Below are 26,906 nucleotides of genomic sequence, written 5' to 3' on the forward strand. Positions count from 1 at the left end.
TTCTGCCAACCTAGCAGTTTGAAAGCACGTAAAAAAAAGAGCTTACGTTAGAACATATAGGGTGTGTGCATGTGGAAACTATGCTCAAATCTATGGAAAAGGTGATGGAACATCACCCAACTAATGTGACAGTATAGCTGGCCGGATTTATCCTGATTTGAGTATCATTCTTTGGATGTACCTGACTATGAAAACATCCAGGAAATGGCACTTTAATATCACTGCTTCTGGTACAGATTAATACTAAAGAATATCTCTTGATGATTAGCCACTATGGTGATAATAGCTTAGATTAGATTAGATTAGATTAGATTAGATTAGATAGATTAGATTAGATTAGACTAGACTAGACTAGACTAGACTAGACTAGACTAGATTAGACTATTTATTATTATTATTATTATTATTATTATTATTAATAATAATAATAATTAACCCCCCCTGACTTTGGAGAGGGCCATTTTCCACCTGAATGGGAGACTGGGGGTACATGGCTGCATCCCGTCGGCTGAGGGGGCCAGACATTGCCTGACCACCGTGAGAGGGTGGCCAGGTGTCAGAGCCCCTGGGGGCTAAACCGGGACGCTTTTTTACATATATGCACTTTACCAGCTTTCTACATATATGCACTTTACCAGCGAGGGGACTTTACCATCAGTCTTTACCACTGGACAAAACGCTGTGAGAGGGCGATTTTTGGGACCTGACCCCTGGACGCTGTCTATATGCATCGGTTCATTGCTGCCACCCCACCACAAGAGGGGGCTGTCCAGCTGATCTAACCACCGTGAGAGGGTGGTTGGACCTATTTCCCCCTTGGAACTGTGGTCGTCCTGGCTTTGGACTATGTCCTCTGTTGTGAGGGGACAGGGGACTTGGTCCTGCAAATATGTCTCTGAGTTTTCTCCCATCTTTTTGTCTTCTCCTTGGTCCTGTATATACACCCTCAGGATATGGTCATGTCACCCATTATGATTAATGTACTCAGCAGCGGAGCTTCTTGGTCTGCGAGACTCCCCCCTCTCGCAGGCTTGGCCCTCCATTCTATCGAGGGCCTACCTCGATGACGGGCTCTGGAGTCCCGAGAGGTGGCATGCTGCAAAGAGGGGGCTGCGGGGTTTTTTAAAATTGTCCTTGTTTAAACTTTTAAGGGGTTCTGGGAGGGGGGAGGGGGGTGGGATTGGAATTAGGGTTGTGGGTTTGGGGGATAACCCACTAGGGGGAGAATCGGGCTTGGCCAGGACGTTCGGCGGGGGTGGTGGGGGATCCGGAGGGGGTCGAGCTGGTCCAGACTGCGTTTCTACCATCGGTACTGTGTGTGGGAGAGGTAGATATGGCGGGAGCAGGGGGCCATATCATGTTAAGGGAGCATGCACCCGCTGTCTTCAAGCGGTAGAGTGCTCCGGCCCCCAAGGCTCCACCCGTTCTCCAGGTAGCTCAGACCTCCAGGGCCCGGGCCTTCGCCTGATGTTGTGCAATGCTAGGTCTGTAGTAAATAAAGCCCCCCTCATTTGTGATCTTGTTTACGAGGGGGGAGCGGACCTGGCGGGTATTACGGAGACCTGGTTGGGCCCAGAGGGAGGGGTCCCTCTGGTAGAAATGTGCCCACCAGGTTTCCACGCATTCCATCAGCCAAGGTCGCAGGGGAGGGGCGGGGGAGTAGCGGTTATTATTAGAGAAGGCCTTAGGCCGAGGGAGACCACTGTACCTCAGACAGCCGGTTGTGAGTCCCTCCTTGTGAAGTGGGGCCATGGGGTTCAGATGGGTTTGCTGATCACGTACCTGGCTCCCTGCCACGTGGCGGCAGCCCTGCCCGAGCTACTCAACGTTATTGCCGCGGTGGCGGTTGATACTCCCAGACTTATGGTCATGGGGGATTTCAACCTGCCATCCGTGGGTGAGGCGTCTGAGGTGGCTCGGGAGTTCATGGCTTCCATGACGGCCATGGACCTGACCCAACTAATTCATGGCCCTACGCACACTGGGGGAAACACACTGGACTTGGTTTTTGTCTCTGGACAGTGGTTGAGTGATCTTGAGATAGGGGATATAGTCATCGAGCCCTTGTCATGGTCAGATCACTCGCTCCTTCGCCTTGACCTTCGAACCGCAGCACCCCGCCGCAGGGAGGCGGAACCGGTAAGATGGTACCGCCCCAGGCGCCTGATGGAACCTGATAGGTTCCAGATGGAACTTGGGCCAATCCCGGAGGTTCTGGCTCACGCCTCATCTGGGGACCTAGTTGCCGCCTGGGATAGGGTGGCGGCTGGAGCCCTGGATCGAGTCGTGCCTTTGCGGCCTCTGACCCGGCGCTGATCTCGCCTGGCTCCTTGGTTCACCGAGGAGCTGAGGGAGATGAAGCGCCGGAAAAGACGCCTAGAGAGCTGTTGGAGGGCTAGTCTTTCTGAATCTGACCGAACACTGGTAAGATCTCATATTAGGAGTTACCTAGTGGCGATAAAAGCAGCAAAGTGTTCTCATTTTGCTGCTCTTATTGCATCATCAGATAATCGCCCGGCCGCCCTGTTTAGGGTGACCCGCTCCCTGCTCCACCAGGAAGCACGGGAGGACCCCTTGGAGGGAAGAGCCGAGGATTTTGTTCAGTATCTGTATGACAAAATCACTCAGATTCGGGCAGGTCTGGACTCTGACGCGATAGATCCAGAGAGGGTGATGGAGACAGGTCTTGAGACTGTTATCTGGGATGAGTTTGATCCTGTGACCCCAGATGATGTGGACAGGATTCTGGGTAGATTGAACGCGACCACATGTTTGTTGGACCCGTGTCCCTCCTGGTTAGTGCTGGCTTCCCGGGAGGTGACGCGAGGCTGGCTCCAGGGGATTATAAATGCTTCGTTGGGTGAGGGTGTCTTCCCCGCCGCCCTGAAAGAGGCGGTGGTAAGGCCTCTCCTCAAGAAGCCTTCCCTGGACCCGGCAGTATTGGCTAACTATCGTCCAGTCTCCAACCTTTGCTTTGTTGCGAAGGTTGTTGAGAGTGTGGTTGCGCGACAGCTACCCCAGTACCTGGATGAAGCGTCGTATCTAGATCCGTTCCAGTCGGGCTTCAGACCTGGGTACAGCACGGAAACGGCATTGGTCGCGTTGGTTGATGATCTCTGGAGGGCTCGGGACAGGGGTTGTTCCTCTGTCCTGGTCCTGTTAGACCTCTCAGCGGCTTTTGATACCATCGACCATGGTATCATGCTGCACCGGCTGGAAGGGTTGGGGGTGGGAGGCACCGTTTTACGGTGGTTCTCCTCCTTTCTCTCTGACCGGTCGCAGTCTGTGTTGACAGGGGGGCAGAGATCGACCCCGAGGCCCCTTATATGTGGGGTGCCGCAGGGATCGGTTCTCTCGCCCCTCCTGTTCAACATTTATGTAAAGCCGCTGGGTGAGATCATCCGTGGTTTCGGGGTGAAGTACCATCTGTACGCTGACGACACTCAGCTGTACATCTCCACCCCGGATCACCCCAACGATGCCCTTGAAGTGATGTCCCAGTGCCTGGAGGCCGTACGGATCTGGATGGGGAGAAACGGGCTCAGGCTCAACCCATCCAAGACCGAGTGGCTGTGGTTTCCGACGTCCCGATATAGTCAGCTGGCGCCATCGCTGGCTATTGGGGGCGAATCATTGGCCCCCACGGAAAGGGCTCGTAACTTGGGCGTCCTCCTGGATTCACGGCTGTCTTTAGAAGAGCACTTGACGGCCGTGACCGGGAGGATTTTTCATCAGGTTCGCCTGATTCGCCAGTTACGTCCCTTTCTAGATCGGGACTCGTTACACACAGTCACTCATGCCCTCGTCACCTCTCGTCTGGACTATTGTAATGCTCTCTACATGGGGCTCCCCTTGAGGTGCACCCGGAGGCTCCAACTGGCGCAGAGTGCCGCCGCGTGGGTGGTTATGGGAGCAACATGGAGCTCCCATGTAACACCTCTCCTGCGCGAGCTGCACTGGCTCCCGGTGGTCTTCTGGGTGCGCTTCAAGGTTCTGGTTACCACCTTTAAAGCGCTCCATGGCTTAGGACCTGGTTATCTACGGGACCGCCTACTACCACCAACAGCCTCCCACCGACCAGTACGCTCCCACAGAGAGGGGCTCCTCCAGGTGCCGTCGGCCAAACAATGTCGGCTGTCGGCCCCTAGGGGGAGAGCCTTCTCTGTGGGGGCACCGACGATCTGGAATGAGCTCCCCCCAGAGATACGGAGGATCCCGGATCTGCGCACCTTCCGCCGCGAGTTGAAGACGCTTTTATTTCATCAAGCGGGCCTCGCCTAAATTTTCTCCCTTTTAAATGAAAATTTTAAATTTTTAATTGTATTTTAAAATTATGGGTATTTTAAATTATGGGTATAAATTCAGCCAAATTTATTTAATCTATTTTATTCGATTTTAAATTTTGTATATTTATGTGTTTTATTTCATGGCTGTACACCGCCCTGAGTCCTTCGGGAGTAGGGCGGTATAGAAATTCAATAAATAAATAAAATAAATAAATAAATAAATAATTCAATTTGAATGCCGCCCCTCTCTGAAGACTCAGGGCGGCTCACAATGCATTTAAAATCATTATAAAAAACATTTAAAAATTAAAAACATTAAAAACATTAAAACTCATTCACACCATTCATGGCCGGATCTCGCCGGATCGCAAGAGCGAGATCAACGGCCCCAGGCCTGCCGGAAAAGCCAGGTCTTCACCGCTTTTCGGAAGGCCAATAGGGTGGGGATGGTCCAGACCTCAGGAGGTAACTGGTTCCAGAGAGCTGGGGCAGCCACAGAGAAGGCCCTTCCCCGTGGGCCCACCAGCCGGCATTGTTTAGCTGACGGGACCCGGAGGAGACCAACTCTGTGGGATCTTACTGGTCGTTGGGAGTTAGGCAGTAGAAGACGGTCTCGAAGATCAACTAGATCTAGATCTAGTTGATCTAGGCTATGTGGATGCGGTGCCTGGGCGGGGGACAGAGAGCAGGCAGGCCGCCACCATGGCACAGGAGCAGGAGCAGCTGCTCGAGGTGTACGGTTGATGCCATGGGCGGCGAAAGGGATGGGCGGCGCAGGAGTTTGCAGGGATGTAGCTGCCTTGGGGGGGGTGAGGGACCTGTGTGTGTGTGTGTGAGTGAGAGAGAGTGGAGGGCATATATTTAGGCCCACCCCAAAAATCAGGCTTGGCCTTATTTTCGGGACATGTCTTCTTTTTGGGGAAACACGGTATTTTCTCAGCCCTGTTTCTGGCTTGTGCAGTATACCGGTCCTCAAGGAAAGGCAGGCTGGTTGCAATTTTTTTTCTTTTTTTGCAGTCCTAACTATCCGTTGAAATCTACACCTGCCCTGCTTGGTTGCTGTACCAAACCTGACAAACGACAGAGTTATATATTATTGCTGGTCATATATTATCATAAGCACATTTTTATTCTATTATACAGTGGTGGGTTCCTCCCGGTTCGGCCCGGTTCTCCCGAGCCGGTAGACTGAACCAGTTCTGCCCCCCCAACCCCCCACCCCCCGCCCACCCCGCCCATCCCCCGCATTATTCTTACCTTTTATTTGGCCCCACCCCCAATCTATTGCTGCCTCCTGAGTCCCAGCTGATGGCTAGAGGGAAAAAAACTGTTTAAACTCTTTCCGTGGGGCTTCAAAGGGCCGCCCTACAGCTGATCAGTGTTAAAAGAAAACAAATGAGTAGACTGGTGCCTGCAAAAATACATGAGTAGATCAGTGCCTGCAAAAATAAATGGGTAGACCGGTGCCTGCAAAAATACATGAGTAGATCAGTGCCTGCAAAAATACATGAGTAGATCAGTGCCTGCAAAAATACATGAGTAGATCAGTGCCTGCAAAAATACATGGGTAGACTGGTGCCTGCAAAAATACATGAGTAGATCAGTGCCTGCAAACATAAATGGGTAGACCGGTGCCTGCAAAAATACATGAGTAGATCAGTGCCTGCAAAAATACATGAGTAGATCAGTGCCTGCAAAAATAAATGGGTAGACCGGTGCCTGCAAAAATACATGAGTAGATCAGTGCCTGCAAAAATACATGAGTAGATCAGTGCCTGCAAAAATACATGAGTAGATCAGTGCCTGCAAAAATACATGGGTAGACTGGTGCCTGCAAAAATACATGAGTAGATCAGTGCCTGCAAACATAAATGGGTAGACCGGTGCCTGCAAAAATACATGAGTAGATCAGTGCCTGCAAAAATACATGAGTAGATCAGTGCCTGCAAAAATAAATGGGTAGATTGGTACAGCTCTGCAAACAGTTAAAAGCCTGGTAGACCAGTACCTCTGCTAAATCCTAAATAATTGTCACATGACCATCAAGCCACGCCCACAGAACCGGTAGTAAAATATTTTAGAACCAAACCCCTGCTATTATACCTCCGTCTTCTGTTTCACCACACTCATTATTTTGCACTCTAGACTGCAGAAGTTTGATGATCTGCGTTTTGCAGCAAAAGGTATGACCCACGTAATGACTTTTCTTGCCACGATTGTTATTCTTTGCAGACTGCGACCATAAAATCGTTACATCTTATGCATGGATTTTCGTCTTGCTGGGGAATCTGCTACGTGGAATTGGAGAAACCCCAATTACTCCTCTGGGCATATCGTACCTCGATGATTTCTCTAGAGAAGAAGATGTTCCTTTATATATCAGTAATGACCAAAATGCTTGTCTGTCAAATCCTGATCTGAACTTAATGATGCTGAAGAGATAGGCAATGTTCAAACTGGGATGGTTTAAGTTTTGGTTTTCCTACTTCTCGGCAAGTTGGGGGCAATTCCTAAATTATCAGATGCCGAATTTAGGTCACAGCTAATTCTATTCATTATTGGATAGAATAGAAATTGGCATTCATGATCCACATTCCCATAAAAAGCTGAAGGGGGAAAAAAGCCAACACAGTCCTAGGCTGCATTAATAGAGGGATAGAATCACGTGAAGTGTTAGTACCACTTTATAAGGCCATGGTAAGACCACGCTTGGAATAATGCATCCAGTTTTGCTATAAAAACCATGTGTTCTGTCCCAGCTATGGACCCCAAAGAACACAGCACACACAAAGTTTGTACAAAACTTAAATTTACTAAAATAACTCAGTCTTTTTCAAAATAAAGGCTGTTAATAAACTTTCTTAACAGCCTACAAGAAACCAAAGATAAAGTAATCACAATCTTACGAAGGTTGGCAGAAAGCCCAGAAGCACTTTGCAGAGAATCCAGACGTGAAGTAGAGGGAACTGAAGTTGTTCCCTACAAATTGCTTCAGTCGGCGTTCCTCCTTAAATAGGCTAAGGGAGTGGCCAATTAGCCCCAAGCCTTACTCTAGAGGAGACCTCCGCCTGAGGAGCCACTCCTGCCTTTTTTTTTTTTTAATTTGATTTATATGCCGCCCTTCTCCGGAGACTCAGGGCGGCTTACAATGCACTAAGCAATAGCCTTCATCCTTTTGTATATTTATACGAAGTCAGTTTATTGCCCCCACAACTGGGTCCTCAATTTACCTACCTTAGAAAGGATGGAAGGCTGAGTCAACCTTGAGCCTGGTGAGATTCGAACCTGCAGTAATTGCAGGCAGCTGGTGTTAATAACAGGGTGCTTTAAACCACTGTACTACCAAGGCTCTTTTGGTCGCTCTGCGCGCCCGTGCATCAAAAAGAGGCTCTTCCTCTTTGTCCCCTTCACTTAAAGGAGCTTCTGGAGGTTCTGAAGGCCCTGGCTGAATCCCTGCCTCTGGTACCACTTCTTCTCCAGCCTCCTCATTGTCCGACTCAAGTGCCAGCTGCACAGGCTGCTGGCGCAACACCACACCAGCCTCCTCGCTGTCAGATCAGCTACAATCTGCACAGGCCGCTGACGGGCCACAACAGCATGATATAAAAAGATGTTGAGACTCTAGAAAAAAAAAGAGCCTGAGAAGAACAACAAAGACTGAAGGCTAAAACATATAAAGAATGAGTTGGTATATCTAGTTTAACGATAGTAGTATTCCAATATCTAAGAGGCTGCCACAAAACAGAGGGGGGTCAACCTATTCTCCAAAGCACCTGCAGCAAATCCTGTAGCTACCAGTTCGCTCGTGTGTGTGTGCGTGCGCTGCACTTCTGCATGCGCAGAAGCGTCTGGGTGGGTGGGCGGAGCCTCCTGCTGCCACCGCTAACAGTTCACCTTATCCGATGTGATCCGGTAGCAACCCACCACTGACCTGAAGGCAGGACAAGAAGCAATGGGTGGAAACTAATCAAGGAGAGAACCAACCTAGAACTAAGGAGAAATTTCCTCGCAGTTACAACAATTAATCAATAGGACGACTTCCCTCCAGAAGTTGTGGGTGCTCCATCACTGGAAGTTTTTAAGAAGAGATTGGACAACCATTTGTCTGAAATGGGTATAGGGCCGTGTTAGCGAACCTATGGAACGTGTGCCGGAAGCAGCATGCAGAACCATCCTGTGAAGGATGTGCAGCCTTGCTGGTTCTTCTTCCGCATTCCTGTGCCCACACACGTGCCAGTCAGCTGGCCTTCGCGCACAGGGGAGCACCAAAACCCGCAAGAGCAGCATTCCATCATGCATTTGCGTGCCAGCAATTTAACTTCCGGGTTTCTGTTGGGCATATGTGTGACGGCCAGCTTTTCGTCAGGCGCACGTCCACGCTGGAAACCGGAAGTTCAGGTGCCGACGCGCGCATGCACGATGGAATGCTGCTCTTCCAGGTTTCGGCACATCCTCGCGTATGAAGGCCAGCAAGGCTGTGTGGTCCAGGCGGGATGGTTTTGCGTGACATTTCCGGAACGCAGGTCAGCACGCGGTGATGTAAAAAGTTAGCCATCACTGGTATAGGGTTTCCTGCCTGAGCAGGAGGTTGGACTAGAAGACCTCCAAAGTCTCTTCAAACTCTATTATTCTGTTATTGTTAGAAGACCTCCAAAGTCCCTTCCAGGGCTATGAAAACCTGCCTCTTTATTAGCTCAGCTGTGAAAACAACATAAAGTATTTGATACGAAGCAAAGATGCTCTCCTGCTAAGCATAACTCTAGTTCAAGGATCTCCAAACTTGGCAATTTTAAGGCTTGTGGACTTCAACTCCCAGAATTCCTCAACCAGCCATTGTTGAGCTGAAGCCCACAAGTCTTTAAAGTTGCTAAGTTTGGAGATCCCTGCTCTTGATGAAGGCATCCTTGCAAATCTGTTGATTACGGAAGTAGTTGTCCACTGTCTTCTTCCAGGATATTGTTTCAAATTCTTGGGCAGTCTCTCATCCAACTAACAACCGCAACCAACCCTGCTCAGCTTCTGAGATGGGTAAAGGTTTATCAGGCTATAACCTTTTCTGGACCGAGTGCCCAAAGCTTGCCCGTGAGCCCAAACCCCCCCAAATGCAATGCGCACACGGCCCCCCCAGCATGCACCCCGCTCCCTGTGCATGCACATGTACCCCTTCATGCCCCACTCCCCAGCCATGCACGTGCCCTCCTCGCACATACCCCACCCTGCACACACGGCTCCTGTGCCTGCGCCCTACCACCTGTATGCACGTGTGGCTCCCCCGCAAGCCCCCCGCCCCCATGCATGTGCAGCAGAGATCAGATGAGCAGCTGGATGATGGGAGGCGCACACGCATGCACAGCAGAGCTGAACTGGGGTGACAGCTCATGTGCCCACAGAGAGGGTGCTGCATGCCACCTGTGGCATGTGTGCCATAGGTTCACCATCATGGGTCTATCTCTTCTAAGAACATTAGCACCTGTCTTTAGCTTCAGAATGGGACTGCTGGTTTTATAATGAGGAGAGGGAGGAACACAGTGCATTCAATGCGTGTCCTTGCAGCTTCATTATCCATTGCGTCAAATATTAGAAGTGTCCCCTGGTATGGACTAAACAAAACAGTGAAGAATATATATAACATATGCTGGGGTTTTTTTCTTTATTCCTGCAGGCATTTTGCACACCTCAGCCATGATAGGGCCACTATTTGGTTTCCTCCTGGGATCTGTGTTTGCCAGACTCTACGTGGACGTTGGTTTTGTGGACATGGGTAAGATGGAAGGAGAACGGACCAGCTAAGTTGGCTGGTGTTGTAAATCTAGAGTCGTTGTATTTGAGAAAGGATATGGTGGAACTGGAAAGGGCAAAACTAAAAGTAAACGTAACTCTTAGCGGCAGGGGTGAAATCTAAAATTTGTTACTACTGTTCTGTGGGCGTGGCTTGGTGGTGGTGGGTAATGTGACTGGGTGGGCGTGGCCAATTTTTTTTTTAAACCATTTTTTCTACAACCTCTTCAGTGAAGAGGTTGTAAAAAAAATGCTTTCAAAAGGCTCTGACGATCCCAGCTGAGTTGCCTGATCGGCAGAGACTTTTTTTCTTTTAAATGCCTCTGACGATCAGGCAACTCAGCTTGGATCATCAGAGGCATTTAAAAGAAAAAAAGGGTTTTTTTCTTTTAAAAGCCTTTGATGATCCCAGCTGAGCTGCCCAACCATCAGAGGCTTTTTTTTAACTTTTAAAAGCATTTTTTCAGCCAAAGAGGTTGTAGAAAAAATGCTTTTAAAAGTAAAAAAAAAAAAGCCTCTGATGATTGCACGGTTCAGCTGGGCATGGGGGTGGGGGGCAGGGATTTTTGCTACCGATTCTCAGAACCACCCGTCTTCATCACTACCGGATCGGACGATCCGGTCCGAACTGGGAGCATTTCATCCCTGCTTAGCAGGGCAGAATAGTCCCCTTCTAAATAAAAAAAACAACAACTCAGAACCATTAAAAAAAATCAGCTCAAGGAAAAGGCAGTAGAAGCCATATTTAAAACCAAGACCAGTCCATAATTTTTCCCATTTGTCCAATTCGATACTATACCCAGTAATAGTTTTGCCCAGATTATCATGTTTTCTTTAATCACTTCTTCCTCTGATTTATATTTTAATAAGTAATTATATATTTTGGTTATCATTTCCTCGTCCGTTCCTTGTAAAATTTTATCCAATTCATTTGGTTCATTTTGGAATCCGAATTGTACCCGATCTGTTTTATTCCTTGATTCTATTTGTAAATATGGCCACCAATCAATGTCTATACCCTGTTCTTTCAATTCTTGTTGAGGACACATCCTTGCCTTGTTCATTTCTCTCCCCTTCCCTTCAAACTTTCAAGAGCCTCTTCCATGCTGACATTCACCCTGTACATTTATGAAAGCAATGACCTGCATTGTTGTTTGTGATTCTGTGAAATGCGCACAGACTTGACAAAGCTCCATGAGACCAATGTTCCAGACAATGGAATTCAGCTTTCTCCATTCCTTATTCTAGATACAATAACTATCAGTCCAACTGATGCGCGTTGGGTTGGTGCATGGTGGATGGGCTTTTTAGTTGCCGGTGTCATCGCTCTGATTTCTGGAATCCCTTTCTTGTTCCTGCCTAAAAGTCTGGACAAAAAGGAGGATGCTTGCATTCAGAAAAACCTGGAACCCATGGAAAGCAATGCTGAAAATAGCCATGGACAGAAGCCTGATATTCAAGGTGGAAAGGGAGAAGCTGGACAATTAAACGGTAAGCATTGAAATGATTCAGTTTAGCTGTGGCAAGTCTCAACCAGGATCAAGATCTGGCTTTTAGGAGAGCTGACTATATGGCTGGGTCAAAATTGGATGAGGACTGTTTTCCGCAGTAAGGATGAGAAAATTGATAGATTTCAAGATCTGTTGTCTTGAAAGAGAAGAGAAGATCAAGAGGGGTCAATCATGGGGGTGAAAGGCAAAAGGAGAAGGACTGAGATATGAAAATCAGAACATTAGACACAGAGTTAGAGCCACAGCCCTAGCAACCATGATTCGTGGTCTTGATGTTTCAGACCTTGAACCAGAGTTTCCTCCACCACTATTCAGCTCATAGGGACATTGGCATCTCCATGTAAACTTCCATAGTAGGCAAGTCTACTCAGGAGCACCCTGACATTGGATATCTGTTCTGACCCAGCCTTAGCAGAACCAAGAAACAGACTCCTTGTCCCTCTTTATTTAGCTACTGTGAATTCATGGCATTCACACCTAAAAAAAGTCCAGTCAATAATCCTGCAAAGGGTTAATTGCAGTAACAGACCTTATCAGTTCCTTGGGATACTTGCCAGGCTGGGAGCTTCCAGTCGCAGAGCTGTAAATTAATTCCTGGCAAGCAGTTTCTGAGGCACGAACCACGATAAGCAAATCTTCTGAAAGAAATACGAACGGTTGTCTCCTGCAACCACCACTCCCCTTTTGCTTCTATTTATTCCCCAGCCAGGGAAGGACCATTCAGCGTCCAGGTGTGCCTTTCTTCCCGAGTCAGCTCCTGTTCCTCAGTTTTTCTCCTCTCCTGACAGCTCTGCGCATACATGCATCTGGAACAGGCCCCAGCTGTTCTTCTTCCCCACTTATCTGCGACTACGAAGGCAGCTGGGAAATGTCGGATGGCCTTGGCTCTATCTCTGCTTCCGACGCAGAGCATCCATCAGAGCCTTCCCCAGACTTCAGGACTGGCCCAAGTTCCTCCCCATCCTCCTCATTGTCCGAGTCTGCCACCAGCTCTGCTGACAGCTGGCGGGCCAGAACACTTCAAAAGCATGCAAGTGCGAGTAGATAAATAGGTACCACTTTGATGGGAAGGTAACAGGTTCTGTGTGCCATAATCATGCTGACCACATGACCACAGAAGCATCTTCGGACAATATGCTAACAGGCATATTTCTTTCCTTTTACCCCCCAGAGTTCTTCAAGTCCCTGAAGAGAATTTTGGGGAACAAATTGTATTTACTACTATTGTGCTCATCGCTGCTGAATACTAGTAGTTTTATTGGTTATATGACCTACCAGGGAAAATATATGGAGCAGCAATATGGACAGTCAATGTCGAGATCTAATTTTATAACAGGCAAGTCTCCCTCCCTCTCTCTCTCTGTCTCGTTCTCATTTTTTTTTGTTCTTTACACACACATACACACCCACATCTGCTTGTACCACAGTTTCCTGATAGACCAAGTAAATCAAGGAACAATATTTTCACTCAAAGGCGGTGGACTTTGAGAAACAAACGAGAGAGGCAATTTGCAATATGTATATATGTGTGCGTGTGTATGTAAAATAAAATGTAAATTTGATTCTATTTTTAATTTTGTCAATAGTACATAATTAATGGATCAAGACTTCCCGTGATCAGACATTCAGGCACTGGTCATCTCATGTCCGTCGGACTACTGCAACCCACTCTCTGTGGGGCTTGCCTTGAAGAATATTCAAGTTATAGTTATAGCTGGCACAGAATGCAGCATTGCATACAGTTCTGGAGGCCCATGTAACACCTTTCCTATCCAAACTCCATTGGTTAAGTGAATCCCTGCAGTTGTCAAATTAGTAACAACAACATGAGCTGTGGTGGCGCAGTGGTTAGAGTGCAGTACTGCAGGCTACTTCTGCTGACTGCTGGCTGCCTGCCATTTGGCAGTTCGAATCTCACCAGGCTCAAGGTTGACTCAGCCTTCCATCCTTCCGAGGTGGGTAAAATGAGGACCCAGATTATTGGGGGCCATAGGCTAACTCTGTAAACCGCTTAGAGAGGGCTGTAAAGCACTATGAAGCGGTACATATGTCTAAGTGCTATTGCTATTGCTAGTAGCACGGGTGTTAAGTGAATCTGACTTCCCCATTGACTTTGCTTGTCATAAGATCGCATGACTTTGGGACATTGCGACTGTCATAAATACGAACCAGTTGTCAGGCATTTGAATTTTGATCATGTGGCCATGGGGATGCTCCAATGGTCGTAAGTGTGAAAAACAGTCATAAGTCACTTTTTTCAGTGGTGTTGGAACTTCAAACGAACTACTGTAAGTCAAGGACTACCTATACTCCTCTTCCCTCTGTTTGCAATTATGTCCATGTTTCTTTTGCTCATCTTGAGTATCCGATAGCAAGGAAGGAATGCGACTTTCACTTTCTCATTGTTTATTTTTTATATCTATTTCAGCTGTTGCCATTTTGCCGATGGTCCTCATCGGGATGTTTTTAAGTGGGTTCATCATGAAAAAGTACAAGCTAGGAATCATTTCTGCCACAAAAATGGGATACACAGTATCGTTCATCGGATTCGCCTTGACGCTTCTGTATCTAATTCTGGGTTGTGACAACCATCCGGTGGCTGGATTGACGGTGACCTATGACAGGTACAGTAGGTCAATATGTTGATATGTGTGTGAGTATGCATACGTCTCTGTAAGCTTGTGGTGCGTGTATGTGTGCTGAAAGGCCATCCAGGTGTGTATGGCATTGATGGTCCTTTTAGAGAACCAAGATAAGTTTACACCATGGCTGTAAACTATGATCAATAGATTCCAGTTAAGGTATCCCATCAGAGATGGTCTTCTTCTTGATTTTGGCATTTTGGGTGGGTGGATGGATGGATGGATAGAGATGATAGATAGATAGATAGATAGATAGATAGATAGATAGATGGATGGATGGATGGATAGAGATGATAGATAGACAGACAGACAGACGGACGGACGGATGGACGGATGGACGGATGGATGGATAGAGATAGATAGATAGATAGAGATTATAAGATAGATAGTTGATAGATGATAAATGATAAATGATAGATGATAGATGATAGACGATAGATGGATGGATAGAGATGATAGATAGATAGACAGACGGACAGACAGACGGACAGACAGACAGACAGACAGACAGATAGATAGATAGATAGATGGATGGATGGATAGAGATTATAAAATAGATAGATGATAGATGATAGATGATAGATGATAGATGATAGATGATAAATGATAAATGATAAATGGATGGATGGATGGATGGATGGATGGATGGATGGATGGATAGAGATGATAGATGATAGATTGATAGATAGATAGATGGATAGATAGATAGATAGATAGATAGATAGATAGATAGATAGATATCCAAACCAATTTTGGATGCTTCATATTGAAATTCCTTGAGAACTTTTAAGTGTGCAATTCTCCCCCCCCCACATTTTTTTAAAGGAACACGGTTGCTCAGAACCAGCTTTCCTTATCTTCAGCCTGCAATGCCAACTGCACCTGTTCTACAACCCAGTGGGATCCTGTTTGTGGAGATAACGGACTGACATATGTGTCGGCCTGTTTTGCTGGGTGCAAAAACATAACCGGATTGAAGAAAGAAACAGTAAGGATGAGAGAATGACTTTTTCCACGTATGTATCTGGGCTGGAAGCTGAGGAGCGAAGAAATGAGAGGCCCAAAACCCACATGAGAGGATTTTGGCTTCCTTACTTTTTTCTTTTAAACAAGATACACAAAGTCTAAGGCTTCATTTTTAAATTCGCAGAGCAAGGTTTGAGCCAGTTTGGTCTAGTGGTGAAGGCACCAGGCTAGAAAGCGGGAGACTGCGAGTTCAAGTCCAGCCTTGGCCACGAGAGCTAGCGGGGTGACTTTGAGCCAGTCACTCTCTCTCTCTCAGATCAACCCACCTCACAGGATTGTTGTTGTGGGGAAAATAGGAGGAGGAAAGTGCGTTGGATATATTTCACCGCCTTGAGTTATTTGTAAAAATCGGGATCGAAATAAATAAACATGTTTCTACTGCAGTGATTAACAGTAGATATCAGGATCCTTCAAACCCCCACAATCAAAGTAAAGAAGTCGTCATGTCAACTCCTATAAACAGCATCAACAGTGTGATATGTTAGATATGTTAGGGTGGGTGTGGCCATGGTGGGCGTGGCCATGGTGGGCGTGGCCAGCTCAACATCACTCCTGTGATCAAATGCCACTTTTGCTAATAGTTTGTTTTGTTGCACTCTGCCAGTGAAAAAGGAGCTTGTGAGGGTTCCATGCAGCCCTCCCTGGCTCCATTCTCACTGCCAGAGGCACGATGGGCCGGTCCTTCACTGTTTCCAGAGCAGCCCTGCAGGCCAGATCCAAGCACCCTGCCGGCTGGATCTGGCCTGTGGGCCTTGAGTTTGACACCCCTGATCTAGACCATCATAAGGTAAAGGTAAAAGTTCCCCTCGCACATATGTGCTAGTCATTCCCGACTCTAGGGGGCGGTGCTCATCTCTGTTTCAAAGCTGAACAGCCAGCGCTGTCCGAAAGACGTCTCCGTGGTCATGTAGTCGGCATGACTAAACGCCAAAGGCGGAAGGAACGCTGTTACCTTCCCACCAAAGGTGGTCCCTATTTTTTCTACTTGCATTTTTTACGTGCTTTCAAACTGCTAGGTTGGCAGAAGCTGGGACAAGTAACGGGAGCTCACCCCGTTACGCGGCACTAGGGATTCGAACCGCTGAACTGCCGACCTTTCGATCGACAAGCTCAGCATCTTAGCCACTGAGTCACCGCGTCCCAGACCATCCTAGAGATGCATTCATCAGATGTTTCCATTTCGTAACTGAAGTGATGGGGGTTGTGAGACGCCCTTTACTCTTCCACATGCTTTTTCTCGTAGGTTTTTCACAACTGTAGCTGCATTGAGAAAGCTGATGCTGTGTTGAAGAATTCTTCGGCGGTGTTGGGTGAATGCCGAAGAAGTGATGAGTGCTCAAAAAAATTTATCTTTTACACCATTGTCAAAGCTGTGAGCTCCTTTTTGTTCTCACTGAGTAGTGTGCCTATGTACATGCTCCTTATCAGGTAAGGAATGAGTTAAGTCAGGGGTGAGGAATGATGGCCCCTTTATGACTTGTGGACTTCAGGGAGCTTGGCTGGCTGAGGAATTCTGGGAGCTGAAGTCTACAAGTCATAAAGGGGCCATGATTCCCCGCCTTTGAGTTAAGTAAATAGCCAATAAACCAGCATAGTTACTTAAGATTCCATCCAGATTTTTTTTTAATTAAAAGTAAAAAAATGCAAGCCTCAATGAAAATAAATGTATCCTAGAAACCTATGAATATTTAAGCACTCCAGCTATTCCTTAGGCTATTTCAATGATATCTTTCCAAAGATGTTGTAGTTTCTGCCTTTTAGTGAAGAGATAGCAATGGAGGAAAATATGTCACATTGGGTCTATCCAAGTCAACTATTTTTATGGTTCCATTTTTATAAAAGTCAAAGAGGTGATATTTCTTAAAACAATTCCTCCTCATGTTTGTCTAATTTCCTTTCCCCCCCTATAAAACCCTGTAGGGAAGGGGTCTCTGACCTTGGCAACTTTAAGACTTCCCGCCTGGACTACTGTAATGCCCTCTACATGGGCTCCCCTTGAGGAGCACCCAGAGGCTCCAACTGGCGCAGAGTGCGGCCGTGTGGGTGGTTATGGGAGCGACGTGGCGCTCCCATGTAACACCTCTCCTGCGTGAGCTGCACTGGCTCCCAGTGGTCTTCCGGGTGCGCTTCAAGGTTTTGGTTACCACCTTTAGAGCGCTCCATGGCTTAGGCCCTGGTTATTTGCGGGACCGCCTGCTGCCGCAAACGGCCTCCCACCGGCTGGTATGCTCTCACAGAGAGGGACTCCTCCGGGTGCCGTCGGCCAAACAATGTTGGCTGGCGGACCCCGGGGGAGAGCCTTCTCTGTGGGGGCACCTACTATCTGGAACGAGCTCCCCCCGGAGATACGGAGGATCCCGGATCTATGCACCTTCCGCCACGCTCTTAAGACCTTTTTATTTCACCAGGCTGGTCTGGCCTAACCTTTCCCATTCTTTTTTAAGGTAAATTTTAATTGTAAATTTTAATTTGTTCTTAACCAGGGGTTTTAAATTTGTCTTGGGCTAAATTGATTTAATTCGATTTTACTTCTGCTCTTAATTTTTGTATTCTATGTGTTTTATTCTGTGCCTGTTCACCGCCCTGAGTCCTTCGGGAGTAGGGCGGTATACAAATTAAATAAAATGAAAAAAATGAAAATGAAAGACTTGTTGACTTCAACTCCCAGAATTCCTCAGCCAGCAAAGTCCACAAGTTTTAAAATCGCCAAGGTTGGAGACCCCTGCTGTAGGGTATATTTATGCAGTATGGAGAAATCTTAATGTTGATCTATGGGACTACAACTTCCATCATTCATAATTTTTCATTCCTGCTGATTGAGGCTGCTAGTTCAGCAGTATCTGAATGTCCACAGCTTCACTACACCTTAATATGAATAGAATTTTATCCGCCTTTGCTTTCACTACAAGGGGAGATGAGAAATCAGAAATTGTTTAAGACAATTAAGATTTTGTTTGGGGGGGTGGGGGGAGCTGTAAAAATCTGTTCTGTATCTCTTTCCAGTTCTGATTGTGTGGAGTGAGAGGAGTCATAAAATAATATTCACTATTCTAGTGCACGTTGCCCAAGTAGCCTCATACTATGGAAACTGAAATACGCAGATGAAACACTTTCTGTAATTGGTTCTTCGGTCCATTGAGTCTAGCATCATCGGCTTTGATTGGCTATGTCTGTCCAGGAACATAGAGGAGGACTTTCTGATATCAATCACAATAGAGCTGGAAGGGACCTTGCTCAACCCCCTGCTCAAGTAGGAGACCCTGTACAATTTGAGACAAGTGGATAGCTGGCCATTTCAAAATCTCATCTTTTTCATTGAAGTTGCTAGGAATCAAACCTGAACTTTTCAACATTCACAAGCATATTACACTCTAAATGTCCTAGTTCTTCTTGTCCCAGTTGTCACAGCTTTGGCCGTCGTCTCTGCTGCAGGTCAGGAGGGTTTCTTTGGATCAAGTGAGGAAATTGCCATTTCCTTGCAATCGACAAAGATTCCCTCCTATCTTCACCACCCCTCCAGGGTGGCTTTGGCCCTGTAGGGTCTCCTGGCAAGCAGTTATCAAGTGGCTTTTGTGGAGCCCCGCTAGCCCATGTCAGTCCCACTGCAATGCCAACCGGTCAATCCCTAAATGTCCTCATTCCTAATCCTACCACTATACCAACTGCTTTGTGGAATTGCTTTGTGTCCATCCGAGCACAGCAACAAGAATGAAAAAAAAAACATAAGGGCTCTTTCTCCGTCAGTTAAACCTATTTTTAGATTTTGGGGGGGGGGGCAAACCCTATAGAAGCACAATTACTAATATGGTTGATTTGCCCTTTGTTAGAACTGTACCTCAAGATCTGAAGTCACTTGCAGTTGGACTCATGATGCTTGTGATAAGAGCATTGGGTAAGAAAGACCATTCTGATCACATGGGATATTATTGGACCCTTACTTCGAGGTTTTCTGACATGTTGATAATGTTCAGAGTACAAAAACTATGAAAGGGCAAATAAGTATGAAAGAAAGGCATTCTGTGTTCATATTAGAAATAACGGATGAGATTTTTGAGTCAAATTAATTGGCATCAGTTTCCTACCAACTACAATCTACATACTACAACCATTAACGATACGTTTCTGAAAAAGGCGTCCCTAGTATGGCATGAAAATACAGGTAGTCCTCGACTTACGACCACAATGGAGCCCCACATTACTGTTGTTAAGTGAGACATTTGTTAAGTGAGTTTTGCTCCATTTTACGACCTTTCTTGCTACAGTTGTTAAGTGAGTCACTGTAGTTTAGGTTAGTGACATGGTTCTTAAGTGAATCTGGCTTCCCCATTGACTTTGCTTGTCAGAAGATCTCAAAAGATGATCACATGACCCCGGAACACTTCAACCGTCACAAATATGAACCAGCTGCCAAGCATCCGAATTTTGATCACATGACCATGGGGATGCTACAATGGTTGTAGGTGTGAAAAATGGTCGTAAGTCATTTTTTTCCTGTGCCGTTGTAACTTTGAACAGTCACTAAATGAATGATTGTAAGTTGAAGGCTACCTGCATCCTTCTTAAGAGCTGTGGTGGCGCAGTGGTTAGAATGCAGTACTGCAGGCTAATTCTGCTGACTGCTGGCTGCCTGCAGTTTGGCAGTTCGAATCTCCCCAGGCTCAAGGTTGACTCAGCCTCCATTTTTCTGAGGTTGGTAAAATGAGGACCCAGATTATTGAGGGCAATATGCTGACTCTGTAAACCACTTAGAGCTGTGATGGCAAACCTATGGCACATGTGCCACAGGTGGCACGTAGAGCCATATCTGTGGGCACATGAGCGTTGCCCTAGCGCAGCTCCAGCGCACACTGGAGAACTGATTTTCTAGCCTTCCGGGCCCACCGGAAGTTGGGAAACTAGCCTCTGGAAAGGTGGGGAAGGCTGTTTTTGCCCTCCCCAGGCTCCAAGAAAGCCTCTGGAGCCTAGGGAGGGCGAAAAATGGGTCTACCAGGCCCATCGGGCCATTAAGTGCCAAAAGTGGGGGGAGTGGGCGGGTCACACGTGCATGCGCAGGGGGCAGAGCACATTGAATTATGAGTGTGGGCATGTGCGCATGTGACCCCCCGCTCTCCCCCCGCTTTTGGCATGCGACAGCAAAGGTTAGCATCACAGTGCTGTAAAACATTATGAAGCAGTATATTAACTTCTATTGCTATTGCTGTTCATACATGGGCACATCTTATCCTACTTCTGCTGTCAACCCATCCAGGAAAATGGCTGAAGAATGCTTCTGAAGTGACAAGCTACTATAACTTCCCTGTTCGATATCTTCTAGGTGGAATTCCAGCCCCAGTTTACTTTGGTGCAGTGATTGACAAGACTTGCTTGAAGTGGGGCAGTAACCCCTGTGGCCAAAAAGGATCTTGTAGGATATATGATGCAGTACAATACAGGTGAGTCCTCCTGCAATCCCATGGCTTCTGAGAAAACCGTCAAAATGGCTTTCCAAATTAACTTCATGAAATGGCCACACACAGATGACAGGAGTTCCAGCCAGACAATAGTATTTTCCAAGTGATGATTCCGTGGAAATTCATATTGATGCAAAGCTCTCACGGATCATCCAAATGGGCGGTGTTCACATGAAATGGTTGTAGGAACAAACCAGTGGTGAAATCCCCCCCACCTCGGTTCTATCTGGCTCGCCGAACTGGTAGCACCGGTGGCGGGAGGCTCCTTCCACCAGCAGGGACATCATTACGTCCTGTTTTTTAACCATCTGCGCCAGTGGTGGCAGGGGTGAGTTCTACTTACCTTTACTACTGGTTCACAATGGGGTCACGCTCGCTCGCTTTGCTCATGCACGTGTGCGCTCTTCTGCACATGTGCAGAAGCATTCTGATGATGTCAGGGTTGGTGGGCGGAGCCTCCCACGGGTTTTACTACCGGTTCTATAGAACGGGGGTCGATCCAGGGGCAACCCACCACTGAGTGGTGGGATTCAAAATTTTTTACTACGAGTTCTGAGGATGTGGCTTGGTGGATGTGGCTTGGTGGGAGTGGGAGGGGAAGGATACTGTAAAATCTCCATTCCCACCCCACTCCAGGGGAAGGATACTGCAAAATCCCCATTTCCTCCCGATCAGCTGGGACTCGGGAGGCAGAGAATAGATGGGGGCGGGGCCAGTCAGAGGTGGTATTTACCGGTTCTCCGAACTACTCAAAGGTTCTGCGCATGACCAGGAGAGGCGCTCCCATGCGGGAGCGCGCCCGAACCGGTAGCAAAGGTAAGTGGATTTCACCGCTGGTAATCTCACAGATGTTAAATGAATTTGGCTTCCCCAATTGACTTCGCTTGTCGGAAGCTGGCTGCAAATCGTGATCACATGACCTTGGGATGCTGCAACATTGGCTGCCAAGCACTCGAATTTTGATCACATGATCATGGGGATGCTGCAATGGTCATAAATGTGAGGACCAGTCATAAGTGCCATTGTAATTTTGAACAGTCCCTAAATGAATGATTGCGGACTTTATGTATAATCCACTAAATAACAGTTGTCAGGGTTTATCTTGAGAAGCAGTTTGGTGTCATGGTTAAGGCCGTGATGGCGAACCTATGGCACACGTGCCACAGGTGGCACATGGAGCCATATCTGTGGGCACGCGAGGTTGCCCTAGCTTAGCTCCAGCATGCATGCATGCACCATCCAGCTGATTTTCGGGCCTTCCGGGCCCACTGGAAGTCGGGAAACGGGCCATTTCCGGCCTCCGGAGAGCCTCCGGGGGTGGGGTGGGGAAGGTCATTTTCACCCTCCCCAGGCTCCTAGCAAGCCTCTGGAGCCTGGGGAGAGCGAAAAATGGGAATTCCACCTCTGGAGGGTCTCCGGGAGGGGGGGGCTGGGGAAGGCCACTTTTGCCTTCCCCAGGCTCCAAGAAAGCCTCTGGAGCTAGGCCCACCGTGCCATTGCATGCCAAAAGAAGGGGGGAGCGTGGAGGGGTTGTGCGCATTGAATTACGGGTGTGGGCACGCGCACGTGCGACCCCCACGCACAACCCCCACACACGACCCCTGCTTTTGGCACGCGATGGCAAAAAGGTTAGCCATCCCTGGGTTAAGGCATCAGGCTACAGGGGCCACCAACCTTTTGGACCTCAGGGACCACTAAATTCATAATTTTAAATCCCGCGGACCACTAATACGATTTTTTGTAAAAAGATAAATAGTATTTAGTGCAATATTAAAAATGCAAATAATTTTTCTGCAGACCACCAAAATTTTCTCACGGACCACTGATTGGTGACCACTGGGCTACAAACTGGGAGACTGTGAGTTCTAGTCCTGCCTTAGACTTGAAGCCACCTGGGCAACCTTGACCAATCATTCTTAGCCCTAGGAAGAAGGTGGTCAGGGCAAACTACTTCTGAAAAAACCGGCAGAGAAATTTGCAGGGACTAGTCCAGGTAGCCACCAAGATTCACAATTGACTCGCAAGCCCATTTTTTTCCTCCTTACGCAGGTATTCTTTCTACGGTCTCATAACTGCCTTGAGAGCGCCATCTTTTCTGCTGGGTTTAATCTTTTACTTCCTCCTGAAGAAAAACCTTAGAAAACAAGAGGCCGAGAAAGCTGAAAATGAATGCAAAGAAGGGACGCCTCTGAATGAGGAGATAAAACTAACGGATACCGAAATTTCAGCACGTCGTTCAGATGCAGATATGAATACCTGCCTCTAGCAAAACAAGCTGAGCACAGACCAAGGGTAGAAGATGAAGGGAAGATGTAGGAAGCTGCCAAAACATTCCTTGTACTGGTAACTCTTAGAACCACCGTTGGCTGTAGCTGCTGAAAAATGGCGGCATTGCTTTCCGTCACTTTCGAGAGGGAAAATTGGCCCACTAAGGCAAATCAGTATTCCTTCGGTAGTCCAAGCAAAAAAAGGATTTGTTTCTCCCTCCCTTTTGCAAAGCGGAACTTTGAAAGGCAAAGGAGCTCCCGTTTTGTGTGGTCTTCTTAAAAAAAATGACACCTGATCATTGGTTGCGCTGAAGTAAAAACAAAACATTGAATTCTGGAACTGATGCAAAGGATAATTTAAACCCAACAGCCCAAATTTTGCAAGATTTCTAGGTACCTACCATACCTGCATCGATGATGTGGTTCCTCTCCAAAAATAAATAAATAAAAAGTTTGGTAGCATTTTATGGGTGGTGAGGTGGGCAGGGAAAGGAAGGAAGGAAGGAAGGAAGGAAGGAAGGAAGGAAGGAAGGAAGGAAGGAAGGAAGGAAGGAAGGAAGGGAAGGACGGTAGGAAGGAAGGAAGGAAGAAAAAGGAAGGAAGGAAGGAAGGAAGGAAGGAAGAGAAAGAAAGAAAGAAAGAAAGAAAGAAAGAAAGAAAGAAAGAAAGAGGAGTAGAAGGAAGGAAGGATGAAAGAAAGAAGAAAGAAAGGAGGGGAAGGGAAGGGAGAGCGGGAAGGAAGGAAGCAAGGAAGGGAAGGAAGGAAGGAGTGAAGGAAAGAAAGAAGAGAGGAAGGAAAAAAGAAAAAGAGAAAGAAGGAAGAAAAGAAAGAAAGAAAGAGGAGGGGAAGGAAGGAAGGATGAAAGAAAGAAGAAAGAAAGGAGGGAAGAAAGAAAGGAAGGAAGGGAAGAAAGAAAGAAAGAAAAAGAAAGGGGAAGGAAGGATGAAAGAAAGAAGAAAGGAAGGAGGGAAGGAAGGAAGGAAGGAGGGGAAGGAAGGGAAGAAGAAAGAAAAAGAAAGAAAGGAGGGGAAGGAAGGATGAAAGAAAGAAGAAAGAAAGGAGGGAAGGAAGGAAGGAAGGAAGGAAGGAAGGAAGGAAGGAGGGCAAGGAAGGGAAGAAGAAAGAAAGAAAAAGAAAGAAAGGAGGGGAAGGGAGGGACAGAGGGAGGGAGGAAGGGAAGGAAGGAAGGAAGGAAGGAAGGAAGGAAGGAAGGAAGGAAGGAAGGAAGGAAGGAAAACCCTTAAGTTGGTCCAAGAATTTATTTCATGCTGTGATGAAATTTATTTTGTGTCACATAACCATTAACTAATCTAGCATTCAAAGGTACATTTTGATCTAATGCAACAATGTTGTCCTACTTTGCAAAAAAAACAACAAATAAAAAAAGAAAGGGAAAAAAACACTTTCTCTTTGTTTTATTTTCTTAATGGGGCTAGAGTATAATTAATGAGATTAATATTTTCAGTTGTGGAAGTTATACTGATCTGATATCTCAATTTGAAGGTTAGTACTGCAGGTTCTCAAATTCACACAGTAATGAAACAATGGGCATCTATGGTTTTGTACCTATTTATACACATATTAACCTGCTCTTCATAATTAACAACCGATTTTAAAGCCAGGATATGAATAGAGTAGAGTAGAATAGAAAATAGAATAGAATAGAATAGAATAGAATAGAATAGAATAGAATAGAATAGAATAGAATAGAATAGAATAGAATAGAATAGAATAACAGAGTTGGAAGGGACTTTGGAGGTCTTCTAGTCCAACCCCCTGCTTAGGTAGGAAATCCTACACCACTTTAGACAAATGGTTGTCCAATCTCTTCTTAAAAACTTCCAGTGTTGGAGCATTCACAACTTCTGGAGGCAAGTCGTTCCACTGATTAATTGTTCTCACTGTCAGGAAATTCCTCCTGAGTTCTAAGTTGCTTCTCTCCTTGATTAGTTTCCACCCATTGCTTCTTGTCCTGCCCTCGGGTGCTTTTTGCATTTTGTTTTTCTTGCCTAAACGTAGAACCTTACTTTTTTCACCATTGAATTTCATTTTGTTAGACAGCGCCCAATGTTCAAGTCTGTCAAGATCCTTCTGTATCTTAAGCCTTATCTTCTGGAGTGTTGGCTATTCCTGCCAGTTTGGTGTCATCTGCAAATTTGAAGAGTTCCCCATCTATCCCCTCGTCCAAGTCATTGATGAAGATGTTGAAGAGCACTGGGCCTAAAACAGAGCCTTGGGGTACTCCACTGCATATTTCCCTCCATGTAGATGCAGTTCCAAATATATTTAAGGTGTATTCATCCTAAAGTCTGTTCCGGAATTGGCCTTGTCCCGTATGTTATGGATCAGCATTTTATGCTCCTCAATCATTTGGGATTTAAGCCATGATTTTATACACAAAACGTTTGCATTACCAGGGCCAAAAACATTTACAGCTTTCTGACAGCTACCAACAGATTGACAGAGAGATTCAGGTATGAAAGAAAAAACAAACAAACAATTTTTATGTGTCTGTTGCACATAAAAAATGTTGGTCTGATCAGTAACCATGATTTTTTTTTTTTGCCTTTATTAGATAATTATCCCTATCTCAAACATCATTTATTCGGAAGGGAATGAAGACCCAAAAATCTCATTCATCAGCTTTTTTCTTTTTCTTTAGAGTTGCTTGCGCAATGCTGGAGAACTTGGGATCTTGTGGGAGTATAACATCATTGATCTTGGTCTATCTGAAAAGTACAGGTAGTCCTTGACTTATGACCATAATTGAGCTCAAAATTTATGTTGCTAAGAAGATGGTAGTTAAGTGGTCTTTCCCCTCTTTCTTGCCTTATTTAAGTGAATCACTGCAGTTGTTAAGTTAATAACATGGTGTTCTGCCCCAGCTACGGATCCCAAAGAACACAGCACACACAAACTCTGAACAAAACTTAGTTTACTCAAATAACGCAGTTTTAGCAAATGCCGGCTGTTAATAAGCATTCTTAACAGCCTGCCAGAATTCCACAGATAAGATAGTCAGAGTCTTACTGGAGTTGGCAGAAAGCCCAGAAGCAAGGTTGCAGAGAAATCCCAACGCGATGATTAGCGAACTAAAGTTGTTTCCTGCAGCTTCTTACAAGCTGCGTTCTTTCTTAAATGGGCTAAGGGCGTGGCCAATTAGCCCCAAGCCTTACTCTCGAGGAGACCTCCTCCTGAGGAACTACTCCTGCCTTTTGGCAGGTCTGCATGCCCGTGCATTGAGAAGAGGCTCCTCCTCTTCATCCTCTTCACTTAAAGGAGCCTCTGGAGGTTCTGAAGGCCCTGGCTGAATCCCTGCCTCTGGCACCACATCTTCTTCAGCCTCCTCGCTGTCCGACTCAAGTGCCGGCTGCACAGGCTGATGGCGCAGCACCACACCAGCCTCCTCGTCGTCGGGATCAGCAACAATCCGCGCAGGCCGCTGGCGGGCCACAACACATGGTTGTAAAGTGTATCTGGCTTCCCCATTGATTTTTGCTTCTCAAAAAAAGGTCGCAAAAGGTGATCACATGACCTTGGGACACTCAACCATCATCAATACAGGCCCGTTGCCAAGCGCCCAAGTTTTGATCACATGACCATGAGAATACTGCAACTGTTTTTTTATAAGGGTGTTGTTTTAACTTCAAATGGTCACTAAATGAATGCTTGTAAGTCAAGGACTGGCTTTAATGAGAATTGAACTCCAGCAACATTGCTGGAAGATGACAGATCTCCCATCCCTGTTGAACAAATACTTACCCCAATAGGCTTAGTAATTAGTAATGACCAAAAAAAATGATGTAATAAACTAATAGCATCAGGGTGAATACTAGGAAGTCATCTCTAAGCATGATCTTATACATAAAATCTGCTTTCTTTTGTAGGAAGTTAGCACTCAGCCCTCTCCTAGAAGAATGAAATATTTTAGGAAATATTAAAAAG

At 46.4% G+C, this 26,906-nt stretch overlaps 1 protein-coding gene across 1 annotated transcript in view; it reads left to right on the plus strand.

The window, feature by feature from the left end:
• LOC139319764 (solute carrier organic anion transporter family member 1B3-like) overlaps positions 1–24,048 on the plus strand; it is a 42,913-nt gene extending 18,865 nt beyond the window's left edge. Inside the window, exons 7-16 of the mRNA XM_070947780.1 lie at positions 6,519–6,668; positions 9,949–10,047; positions 11,313–11,555; positions 12,747–12,911; positions 14,004–14,199; positions 15,043–15,205; positions 16,487–16,671; positions 19,071–19,135; positions 20,558–20,675; positions 22,743–24,048. Coding sequence (XP_070803881.1) covers positions 6,519–6,668; positions 9,949–10,047; positions 11,313–11,555; positions 12,747–12,911; positions 14,004–14,199; positions 15,043–15,205; positions 16,487–16,671; positions 19,071–19,135; positions 20,558–20,675; positions 22,743–22,959 — 1,601 coding nt within the window. The 3' untranslated portion in view covers positions 22,960–24,048. The remainder of the gene's footprint in view (positions 1–6,518; positions 6,669–9,948; positions 10,048–11,312; positions 11,556–12,746; positions 12,912–14,003; positions 14,200–15,042; positions 15,206–16,486; positions 16,672–19,070; positions 19,136–20,557; positions 20,676–22,742) is intronic.
• Positions 24,049–26,906: the final 2,858 nt, after the last annotated feature.

Source organism: Pituophis catenifer, unplaced genomic scaffold (genome assembly GCF_029215685.1).
Source record: "Pituophis catenifer annectens isolate HBS135680 unplaced genomic scaffold, rPitCat1.0.hap2 SCAF_7, whole genome shotgun sequence".
In the NCBI taxonomy this organism is placed as follows: domain Eukaryota; kingdom Metazoa; phylum Chordata; class Lepidosauria; order Squamata; family Colubridae; genus Pituophis; species Pituophis catenifer.